The sequence below is a fragment of the Augochlora pura genome, chromosome 2, assembly GCF_028453695.1.
Source record: "Augochlora pura isolate Apur16 chromosome 2, APUR_v2.2.1, whole genome shotgun sequence".
Lineage (NCBI taxonomy): Eukaryota > Metazoa > Arthropoda > Insecta > Hymenoptera > Halictidae > Augochlora > Augochlora pura.
Genome location: NC_135773.1, coordinates 10491462 through 10504405, shown reverse-complemented (window position 1 = coordinate 10504405; position 12944 = coordinate 10491462). Strand labels below are relative to the sequence as shown.

General features: G+C 43.9%; 1 protein-coding gene across 1 annotated transcript in view; it reads right to left on the bottom strand.

Moving 5' to 3' along the window:
• Nucleotides 1–11984, bottom strand: part of LOC144475308 (uncharacterized) — a 459016-nt gene extending 447032 nt beyond the window's left edge. Inside the window, exon 1 of the mRNA XM_078191079.1 lies at nucleotides 11821–11984. Coding sequence (XP_078047205.1) covers nucleotides 11821–11984 — 164 coding nt within the window. The remainder of the gene's footprint in view (nucleotides 1–11820) is intronic.
• Between the last annotated feature and the right edge of the window lie 960 nt (nucleotides 11985–12944).

Here is a 12944-nt window from a genome sequence, read left to right as displayed (position 1 = left end):
GTAAACGCGTAGAAAAGAGAGGGAAAGGACGAACGCTCGGTCGCGAACATTATATACGCGCTTGCCACCCCCTTTTGCCGCTCGCGAACACAATGAGCGGCTTTGTTGAAAATTTCTGCGGGCTTTTGACCCCAGTTTTCCGCGTACGACCATTCGCCCGCCCGACCGCCCGACCGCCCGGCCGACCCTCTCATCATTTTCGTCCGTGCATTTCGTTCCCCAATACCCTTCCGATCGACTCGTGCGCCGCCGTGTTCCCATAGGAAGATTCCCAATCCCCCATTCGTGGCCGATCCCGTAAAATCCGGCTCATTAAATCGCTTGACGGATTCCGAGATGGCGCGGTTCGCACGCGCTTGCTGCTCGCCGTCAAAGACCTTCTATCCGACCGCCCACCCTCTCTCTCTCTCTCTCTCCATCCAGATGCATTTGCACACTTGTCGAGAAATCAAATTTCCCTGTCCCTGGGCGGCCCTCCCCGCGATAATGAATATATTAAATATAAACAGATTAGGGGACGATTTTCCGGTGGAATTCAGGGCCGAGGGTTAGGGTTACGGTCGGCTCTACGGCGGCTGCGGTGGAATACATCCGGAAACAGTGAATGCTCGAACGTATTATAGTTTACGTATTTGCACGTTGGACACCAATGTTATAGATAAACAAGAAATGTTTACGATTTATGAGAACATTATACGATCATTAACCTTTTAGATACTACGCGCCACTATAGTGGCTTTCGCGAATGGCTCGTGCTTTACTCAATTGTTTTATTATTTATTAAAGCAAACAATTAAAGTGAAAGTGTGTATATACAATATATTAAGAAAAGAATATATGTTACTAGTACTATATATAGATATCCGGAAAAAATATATATTAAGAGAAAATCGTAATTTAGTTACGAAAAACTTTATTTGCGCAAAATCCTGCCGTATCTAATAGGTTAATAATTATAATATATAATTTTCAAACACCATGTATATTGGGTTGACAAGGAGACCATTGAAATTACTGATGCAAAATCGAAATTACTTTCTTGTTAGCCAAATAATATAATTCATTTACGGGCTACAGCCATTCGGCAGCGCTAGTAAAGTAATAGTCCCAATTATAATCTGCCAGAAGGTGCAATGTATACGAACGAAATTTAATCTATTACTATACCGATTCGCACTGCACATGATTTGTTGTGTATTCGCGTTAGCTCTAACGATCGTGTATTGGTACAACAGGTAAATTCAATTTTATTTCGATTTAAAATTGATAAATGTAAATTGGTAAACGTCTGTTTACAATAGATTCTATTCAAAATTTTCATCTCAATTCCATCACGATGTTATAGCGCAAGGATCGCGCAAAAACGATCATATTTTTTATTCAACTTGCGTCTACGGTCGCGTGGGCGTATCATCAAACGACCTCTCGAAATTCTCCCAAAAGCGTCGTACGTTTTGTGCAGATTTTTTAGTAAAACTGAATTCCCATGGTTTTTTCTCTTTCGAGTAAACAGTGTTTTTCTGGTTTTCATTAATGCAAATGTCCCGTGGAAATGTTTGACCGAAAAAACCCGTCGGCCTTATGAAAATGTCGGATATTAAACGCGCCCGATATAACCGCTTCCGTTTTTCGTTCGATCACGTTCGCTCGCGTGTCAACTAAATACGAACCGCGCTGGAACCGTATCGACGCGACGGAACCATTTCCCTCGCAAATCTAGCGTCCCTTGTGTTTTAATCAGGGACGCGATGCGTTAGGTCGAGAAAGTATCGGATCGGAACCGGAGAATCAAACTAAGAGGGGGTGGGATCATTCGAATTAAATCGTTCCTCTAGGTCGGGATCATTCACAAAGCGAAAACTCGGCAACGTCCGCTTTATCGCCGATAATGAGGCCGCGAGTTCTCGAGGGAACAAGTAAATCGTTGATACAATTACGGTGTCGGTCCTGTGAGGAACAAATCTCGTTAAAAGTAAGCGGAGAAAGTGGAGGTCTGCGCTGTATACGAGCGCGCGCAAGTATCGGCCAAGAGAACACTGTGAAAAAGATGAAACCTGCCGACGATGGGACGACCCCCGCCGGGGGAAGAGGGAAAGTTATATAGAACAGAATGGGGGGGGGTGGAGTTATACAGAACCGAACAAAGATCGAACTCAAATAAAGAGACTCTTTTCCAGATTAACCTTACGTAACGAGCGGTGAGCCGCGGGAATCGTATGCATTCCGAGCGAGATCGATACGCCAGATATACTATCGTTTTGATTCTAGTCGCGAAGCCACGGTCCGCGCGCCGCGGCGCCGATCCGAGCCGAGCCGAGCCGTGCCGTGCCGTTTCTTTTTATCTCTTTTCGTCTCTCGAGCTTACGTCGAAGCCGCGCGCATCCGAACGAACGAGCGCACTCGAAAAAATGAATACGGCCGCACAAGCTCGCCGGCTCGCAATCCTCGGACAGAACGCGCCCGCGCGATTCCGCTTTGATCCTTTCACGGGGAAAGAAACGTTGCGGCCGGTGTGCGAGCGAGTTTAGGTTCCGTCCCGTTTGTTACGGTAAATAGTAACAGAGCCAGTCCTCCGGCCCGATCGACTCATTACCATGGCCGACCGGCAAACTCTGGCCAACGGGTCTCCGTTACAGCGGAACGATCGCCTCGAAACGTTCCCCCGATCGCTCAATACCGCTCCACTACCGAAAATACTTTGCTCCAGTTCTGCCCAGTCGAACGTTCAAGTTCGCAATATCGTTGGTCGGTGTCCTCGAGCTTTATTTTTATCAAGCCTCCGGGGCTAACGCGAAATCGACGTTATCGGTATTCGTTAATTAGCGAGCATCTCGAGGGTCGGTTTCACTCCGATCCCCTAATTCCTCTTCTACAGAAGGCAAGCCGACGCTTCGAAACAAATCCTTGTTCCGACCGGTGAAAATGGTCCCGGCCCCGGGACATGCTCGCCGCGCTCGGCTTCAAGACAGACTTTTTAAATCACCGCTGCGAAAATTTTACCAGAATGCAGATTTCGATATTTCCATTATATATAGTTTGTCAGATTTCCAAAACGACCGCGTATAAAAAATAGCGGCGATCACGTGAAACTATTGTCTGCGCAAACGTTGCTCCTTCAAAAGCGCGCAAAGAGTGTTTCAACATGTTCACCTACACCCAACAGTTTCCGAAACGTTCCAGTAGATCGTTCAACCGAATATATTTCAACATCAACAATTGTCCGTACATATACATAGAAAGATATATGTAAAATAATTTTACAAGTTTTATATCATAGTAGAACTCGATCTAATCTGTCTCCGAGAGCATATATGTCAACATTAATTTCGATAAAGTTCAGATTCTTTTCATTTGAACAAATCACTTCATCGAGTAAGCGTCGATGATGTAACTGGATGGGTAAAATATTGTTTAACTTTTGTTATCAGATCATCATATTTTATGATAAATCTTCAAAAAGTGGTCACGATTCATGATGATACAAAGGCCGACCTTTAAATTGAAACTTTTTGAAAAATCATTTGATTTTGCTGATTAGTAGCTTTCTCTCGAACACTAACAAAAGCCCCGAAACGAACGGACAAAATTACAGAAACTGTTCCCACGTAATTTCTAATTTGAGCGAGCCGTGCAGCAAAGTTTTTTGGATACGCGCAGAACGAAGCGCGTTATCTGCAATTTTCAGCCGGCAGCAAACAGGCTGCGGCGGAGCGGTAGTTACGTTGGCCTTATAATGAAGCGCGGCCGAGGTAATTAAATGGCTGTCCTTAGTCACACGGGGCCAGAATTTCGTCGTGCCTCGATCTCACGGCGTGATTCCGATCCGCATCAACAATTCTTCGCGCGAGAGCGCGCGCACTCGCTCGCTCGCTCGCCCGCTCGCGCATACCGCGACACGCGCGCGTTACCTACGTGCCCCCCCGCCGGCATTGCTCATTCGAACTATGCTAAATACTGCCTAATGAATACATACGGGCAGCTCTTTGATACAAAGGCTCTCTCTGCTTTACATAAAGCGCGGACCAACTATTTGCCGTGTGGTCGACAGAATTTCAGTCTGTGCAAGGATCTAATGAACCTTTGGCTCCGCCGCGCCGTGCGCATCGTTCGGCCAAAGGATCGGGGGCCCGGCAAGTCCGTGCTCACCTGCTAATTAATTAAAGTCCGACAATAAAAAAATTCGCACGATCGCGCGCCGTCTCTGGCGGATATTCGGCGCGGCGACTCGGACATTTTTGCTCGCTTCGCGGCAACCGATAAGGATACTGTTCTCCCCACTGAAATTCTGTCGGCCAATATAAATAACATTGTTTTTGCATTTTCGTAGGAGAATTTTTATGCAAATTTTAATTGCGCGTTAAATAGTTGTGCAGGTAACAGCTCGCTGCTTAAGAATTAATGGAATTATTTTTATAAAGAGTCCCAACGATAAATAATTAGCGGGGAATAAACACATCTAAATAGCAGTCACTAATTTTTTAATTTACGATCACTCAAATTGTAAAGACACATTAACAGTAACATTTGTTAAAAATCCGAATAAACGTGTGATCGTTGCTCTCATAAACTAATATAATACAGCTACTGTTTAGTACTCCGAGAATCTAGCATTCAAAATAAAAAGGCGTCGATTAAGCAGAAGCGAAGAAACCATTTTCTGTCGCTGTACAGCAATATGACAAAAATTCAAGACGGTGTTTCCAAGAAGCACGAACGCGAGCGAGGCTCAAGCGTCGTTCGAATGGATAATTAGACCGTCTGAATGAAATTTAAAGGATCTTAATCCGACGAGCTTTCCCCCGACAGCGGTTACGTAAACGGCGCATAAAACTAGTATAGCGTCCCCGGGCCACTCTTCTTTGCCCGGCGGATGCTTTTTTTCTTGTTCGAAGACGGGCCGTCGCGTCGCGTCGACCGGACGAATGCCCGGCCGACTCCTTAATTAATAGAATGCAGATTTATCAGCAAGCGTTAAAGCCGCGCGAGACACCCACCGGAATCACGTGAACGGACACCGCTTTAAGCCGCTTACGACCACTTGTACAACGACGAAAACCACTTTTCGAGATAAGTTGTGGATCTCTAATCTCTTACCTTTGGCCGCTTCTCTTTCGCCCGCCACGGCCGGAACCCTTCGCGTGTTCGCCCCCTCCAAGCCTTTCTCTCGTTAGATCGCAAGCTGGGGATTAACGAACGACGAATATTTGTACGGGGTACAAGCGACAAACTATCTGTCCCTCTCTCGTTGAATCGACTTCTTCGAAACGGTCGATAACGCGACCACTTTAGGGGACGGGCGACACAGCTCACGTTTTGTTCAAGACGTTAGCTTCTCAAGTACAATAAATAGATTTATGGCACAATTGAGTAGATGCAATACTGAAAAGATTAATGAAGTTTAAAATGTCAATCTATTATTTTCAATCCATTGAAATGATTAAAGAAAGAACAAACTTGCTATTTGGTTTTTCATTTTGTAATTGATATAGACAATTCTTAATATGCATGAAAATTAACAGTATCTGTAGATCAATATGATAAGTAATTCTTTTGTTGTCGATTTTTTGCGATTATAAGTATTGTAGATATTTAGCGACTGTAAAGATTTATCAATGATAAAAAAATAAACAACAAAGCTGTGACAAAAATCTTAGTGCGACGAATGCCAAGAATTTAAGAATACTAGTTAAATTAAAACTCGATGAAGGCATAGTAACATCTTTATATATTTCAAGACTTAATCGTAAACATTTTTTTTAGATAGTCGAGATATTTGAGACGTGCTCTGTGCGAGAGACTGTTGTTCTTTGATGTGTTCTTTGCGAGTGTCTTTAGTCTTCTTGTGATTCGGTATCGTGTCGCGTATAACGTCGACTTTTATTCTTATCCTATTGGCTGTCTTAAAATCTGTATGGGGTGAAAAAGGATTTCTAATTGGTGAGTGGATGATGCAATTTGGTCGTCGGAGTAGGGATGTGATTTGGAGAAACTGTGCTTAGTTTATAGGATGAAATTGGTGTGAAGGATATGAATAAGGTCTGGGAAAATATTGTTTTGTGTATTATCTTGCCAATGGGTTCCCTCACGGAGGTCTCGAAGTGGTGTCCGATGACACCCGATAATTTTGGGACTGTCGCGTCGCGTCGAGTGGTTCCGCTGTCGCAGGCGACCGTGTTTATCTCACGTTCGGTCTTCTTGAGACCGAATAAATACTATCAGATTAGTTCCGAATAATTCAAATGGTTAAAAGAGAAATGAATGTTGATTTAATTTTTGATTGTTACAGGATCTAAAAAGGTTTTCTCCTGTGTAAAAATCCGAAGAATTTCTCAAAACTATAAGTAAAACTTAACCTCAAAAGGATAACCTATGTAAGGTGCTTCAAACGGCGCAATATATGTTTTTACTATACTTAATTGTATTTCATCAGTACGAATCAAGTAACTACACGGAACGATTGCAATTTGTTGTTGCCAATGAGTGGTCCTACACTAACTGAGAACAGTACAATTTCAAATGGCCTTTCTTTGCAGAAATAACGTGAAACAATAGCCCTCGACACGTGTTCCATTTCCTTTGATTTCTACGTAAACAATAACGCTTAAATCGATAAAGCAGCTCAGTTAAAAAGACCCATCGATTTTCATAAAAGGATTAATACACCGGAATCTTTCATTTTTTCGCGCCAGCTCCATAGATCCGTGACACGTAATTTACTTTGTACTAGTTTCCATTGTGGCTAAACCATTGTTCGCTGAAACTTCGCGGCGGCTAATGCGAGACCTCGACTTTTAAAATAGAATCTCCGTACAAAAAAAATGTCGACGGCGCGTCAACTTCCGCGGGACAGTCGATCCATTAGAATATGAATAATCCGTTTAGCGCGTCGCCGGCCGGCACGTAACGATGATTATCATTCAGTGACCCCGCGCGACATTACGATTCACGCCGCCACTCGGCTCGCGCGCGCGCGCACGAGCGGCTGCGAGACAGCGCGAAAGAAAATCATTTAGCCGACGGCGCATCGGCCGAGTAGCGACACTTATCGTGTTTTAATGACGTGTATCCGGCGGAACACAAAGGCGCCGGTGTCGATGCATACGCCGCGTCGCGAAACAGAAGAGAATGAACCGACGGAAATGGAGAGAGCGCGCGGTTTCATTTCCCACCCGTGGAAAAAAAAACTTCAACCGTTAAGTAATTAATTTCGCGGTTCCGCGAGACTCGTTAAAAATTTGAACAACCAGCCAACCATCGAACTCGCCGGCACCGCGCGCGCGATACCGCCGGGTGAATTACTGAATTTTATTTTCAACTCCCGGCTACACTCGTTCCTCTCATATGTATAATTCTAGCCACGGTAGAAACGTTCGCGGTCGCGGCGCGTGGCCCACAATGAGAGTCCGTTCCTTCCTCCGTGATAAAAAAACACGCGGCGGCACACCTGTACGGCCGCCTCTCGGCCTGCGCGAAAACCACGGCGAGAAAAAAGTCGCGACGTTTTTATGGAACCTCTGGGTCTCAGTCGAACGATCAAGCTCTGTTTCAGCGACCCCGCGAGTTTATAAGTCGGGTCGGCGGCGACTCGTCGATCCGTTGCGCGCGTATATCCGTGTATGTAGAACCGCTCTCGAAGCCAGACTCTACCAGGCCGATAATAATCGAGCCAATTTGCGCAACATCGCGTTATCGAGATCGTTAAACGAGCCGAGAGAGCACCCGGCAACGAGTGCGCGCGAGCTTCGCGGGGACACAGTTCCGAAGTTGAAGCAGACCGACCGACGGGAATGCATCTCGTCAGAGAATATGGGACGTCTGGGAAATGAATTCGTTGCTTGCTCGGAGGGCATGGTATTCCGTTAAGTCCTCTACGTGGCCCGAATACGCCAGCGAAACAGAAGCTGCAGCGTAAGTGCTTCGCCGTGGCGCGCGCCCTACACATTTTACGATTCCATCATAATCGCGACGTCATGTCGGCCCCGGTCTTGGAATAACGAGCCGGGCCGGACTCGGTCTCTTCCGGTCTGCTCGATGAAAAGCAGAGACTCTCCTTCGATGATGGCTACTGCGGCGTCCGACAACGAAGCGAGGATAAACGGAACCGGTTTAAAAATTCCATACAGATATTGTACGAAGGCTTATCGCGAGTAACGAACGTTAATAATAATCTGTAAATTGTTCCACGATTTTTTTCCGCGGAAATATCATCAGACTCGAGGATTTGTCAATAAGTAAAGTTACGAGGCCCCCCCTAACCTTTGTTTCGAGGGAGTTCTATCTACACCGGGCCGCGGCTGGATAGAAGCGTTGATGTAATCTAAGTTTCAACTCGATTGCGTCGCAGAATCCTACGCTATGTTATAGTAACGGTAAAGTATCGTATTGCAAAGTCCATGTTCGAAATTGGCGCTGTTATACGATCTCCGCGAACGAAAAAGTTCCTTGAAATGTATACCCAAAAAGGGATTTATTTCTGGACGAATCGATGATAGAACGTCGGTCGCCGACACAAGTTTTGAAACGGTTCGTCCGTATTATTCTCGATTGTCATCGATGTCACAAAAATGCATTTGTCGAAGCTCGTACCCTGAACGAGGTAATTTAACCAGAAAGTAATTTGATACTTCCAATTCTATTTATCGCCACAAGAATATATGTATAAATTGAACGTTTATTACATCGAATTTCGCGAGCCGCGATAATTGGTAATGAGCAGCTGCATTGGTCGGATGTATTTCATTACATCGTGATGCATTTTAAATCAAATATTAAATTACATTATGTTGTCGTTTTGCGTGCAGTCGAACATGCGCACGCGTACGTTCAATATGTTGTCATTTTACGAATTCTATAATTAATTTTCCAGCGATAATGTTTCAGGTTGCTAATGATACAATATGTATATAAATATATGTTCCTGAATAAATAGCTCCTTCAAACTACGCGAAACAATCACGTCGGCATTAATAATGTGAGGAATGGTACGTTGAATGATAAAACAGCATTATCAATGGGCAAATTGAACAGTAATAGACGCAATAATATCGCAATAACATTGCTTATTATTTAACAATAAGAAGTCGTGTAGAGTCAATGACATACGGAAGAATAGAAACAAACTACAAGTATTTTATAACCATTAATTACGGACGTGAACGACAGTTTTACCAATGACCGTGTGCTCAATACAATTAGTCTTTTTAATTAGGGACATCAAAGGACGTTTACGGGAACCGTAGACAATCGAGTATTGAAAACTGAATTTATTTAGTCATCTTACGACTTTTATTATAAAGTAATAAATAATATAATTTAGTACAAATGAAACCTTATAATTTTCACAATTATTTTAATTCGGATTTCTTTTTTATAGTGGTGGCGATAAGGAATTCCGAAAATCCGATACTTACAAGGTCCAACGTGTGGTCGATGCTGATTGGCCGGCGAGGTTAGCAAAGTGGCCAGTGGTCGGTTCCGCGAACTTTAATCGGACGTAACCAACTCTCGCACTCTGTTGCGTCGGCGAGGAGTACTTAATGAAGCTGATCCTCGTTCCCCAATAGAACCGGAAATTAGCGCGAAACCTCTGAACCTCCGAGCCTCGCCAGCAAAGTTATGCGTGCATCGAGTTGCGATACGCGCGGAAATGATTCTGATAATTGCGTCGCATCTTTCACGAGAAAGGTACTCGTTTTTTGATATCTTCTTAGATTCGACAATTTTTCAATGGTGGCCTTTTTAGTTAGCCTTTCTTAACGATCAACGTATTAAAATATAATGACTAGACGATTAGTCTTTTCAATTAGGGACATGAAAGAGATACTTTTGAGAACCATAAACCTATCGAGTACTAAAGACTAAAAGAGCAGAGCCGAATAAGATGGTCAAAACTGCCCTTAGAGGATTTTCAATGAGTCATACACCGTTCGATAGCTGACCAATAAAAACTCATCTGTGCAAAATTTTAACCCTGTAACTTGTCCGTGAGGGTAGTTACATTCCTACATTCCTACATTCCACGTTCCACATTCCTACATTCCAACATTCCAATGTTTTCCTACATTCCTAGATTCTTACATTCCACATTCCTACATTTCTATATTCCACATTCCTACATTTCTATATTCCACATTCCTACATTTCTATATTCCACATTCCTACATTCCACATTCCCATTTTCCTACATTCCTACATTTCTACATTCCACATTCCCATTTTCCTCCATTCCTCCATTCCTGCATTCCTCCATTCCACATTCCTGAATTTGAACATTCCACATTCCACATTTTGACCATCTTAATCGGCTATGCCCTTTAGTCATCTTACTACTTTATTATAAGTATGCTTGAATTAAGATATTTATTCAATCATTTACTAGAAATGAAACCTTATCATTTTCACAATATTTTTAATTCAGATTTAGAGAGATTTCTATTGTAATATTTGTCCGAAATGACATATTTATTGAATAAATAACTTATAAATATGCCTTTAAAATCTCGTCAATTCTAAATTCAAAAGATTGGAAAAGCAGAATTGAGTAGAAGTTTTTAGCTGACTCCTGTCGATAGAATAATGTAGATTCTAAAATATGTCTACAATGGTTATTCAACCTGTACAGTCGCCAAAAGTTAGTTCGCGAGAATCTCTTGCTACGATATCATGAATGCGCAACGAGATCGAAAATTTCATTTCAGCACGCGTCTTTGCGAATCCGCTTAAAACCTCAGCATCATAAAATCTTCAGGAAAGTTCAGCAAGATTTTTATCTCTCTGGGACAAGTGAAAGAATCCCTAATAGAGGGAAAGTTTTTCTCGTTTCCGATTCCTGCGATCATGAGAACCAATATTAACATAAAGATCCGCAGATTATACGGATATGACTTTTTATAAGACGCTTACGTTAGAGTTCTATGCGGAAGACCATTATTCTCGTTGATTCTAGTAGAACTTCGTTATGTTTCCTCCTTAACCATCTCATCACCCTCATCTTTCCATACTTTCTTGAATCTATCCTCATTTATACTATTACTATGATTTTTTCCTTGCATTTCTTTTTTATTGTATTTATGATTAAGCCGATCGCAGTAAAATGTTTTCTCGCATTACCAGTCATAAACGTTTGAACCTCGATTATCCGATCAGCAGCCCCTCTTATCCGAATGAGTGTGAAACATAGTAAGAGGGAAAAGAAGTGAATATCTGTCATCAGAACACCTTCTACGTATTGTAATTTCAAACGAAATTTTGATTTTCGCGCGAACAATCCGGCACAGGTCCCCCCAGCGATCGTAGGTTTAATGTAATTGAACCGAAAGCGGAATTACTGGCTATTCCCGAGCAGAAACTACGCGATAGACTCTCTATACAGAATACAGAGGCCAGGAAACATCTTGGAATTGGTTGGGAGAGGGCAGAGTGACCGGTGGCTCGGTAAACTTTGATCAGTCGAGACCAAACTCCGCGCGCGCCTAATCCCACTTACTTAATGGCGTCTGTCCCCTTACATTCGACATTCGACATTCGACGCGCGGGGCACGGGAACTTGTATTCGAGCGCTACATCATCGAGCAAAACGTTGCGATGGAAACCGATACGAGAGCGAGAGCCATGGTGTCCCGCGTCTGCCCTCCGGCTATCAAAACTTCGGTCCGCGCCGAACGGAGAGCCACTGTCGGTCGAACCGTGTTTTTAGCGGCCCTTTTTCGTCTGCGTGTTGAGCCGGTATCGAGCCCCGGTCCGACAATATTTTCGCATCGAAAGAAGGGACCGCGAAAAGAGGGGCGGGAGGGGGATATATCGGTGACATAATTTACTTACTTCTGTTGATTATTGTTGGCGGTGGGCATGGGGGTTGGCACCCGGGGCGGCGGGACCGGTATCGCCTTCCTTCTTCCTCCGGCCGTTTGATGTATGGTCGGAGTAACGCGTCCGGTCGGCGCTATCCGGCCAGCGGTTCGAGATCTTTCTGTCCGTACGTCCATGTCGTTTCTGCAAATAATACAAAATGTCCTGTTGTCAGGTAGCCGACCAGATAAAACTCGCCCGGGCTCCTTTCTCCTCCCTCTACGTTTTACGGCCGATTCTTTTCTGGCGCATATATGCGCTGCGTGCGGGCGCGGGCGCGGTCCGTACGCGACAGAAGGATGCGAGAGCCGACCGCCGGTCTAGAAATTGCGGCGAGTAGACGGCGCGGCGAACGCGTAAAAGGTAGTCGGCAAAAAAAACGAAATTATTACGGGACGCATTAGTAACCGGGACACAAAAGTGCCATTTTCTCTTGTGCGCGGGGGGGAAGGCCGGGCAGACATCACAGAGATATCGCGGTGAACTTCGAAAGAGCGATCCCGAGAGTCGCGTGCGGCAACGGCGGCCGAGCTACCGCCCGCACAGAGTCGAGAAAGAGCACGGAAAAATTGCTGCGAGACGGAACTGAAACGCGCTGCATCCCCCGCGTCTCCCCCGGCTACTTTGTTTGCCTGCGCTAGCGAATGCCACCGGTGGCCAATCGATTCGAAACTTGCTGCAATGGTCGGACACGCGTAAAACTAGTTTTATCACGGTTTAGGCCATTAGGGGAACGATCGGCGAAAATGGTTACCTTCCGACGATAATAGATGATCTCGAATTCTCTTGCTGCACGAATTCTTTTGTCTTGACTATTTTTCTTTTTTTGTTGCATTAATTGCGATCAAGTTGCTGTAAACATTTTATTTATTTCGTATTACTTCTGTGCGAAATAAGTCAACCCTTATACTTAATAATATACGTATACTTAATATACTTATACTTATACCTTATACTTAATTATACTGTGCTTACGTTCTGGTAAATTTTCCATCAATGTATCATATATTTCATTTTTTACCTAGAATTGGGTTGCTGATGAGCGCTATACACACTGTGAACAAAAAGTAAGGTGAATTTGTTTATAAAATGTAAAT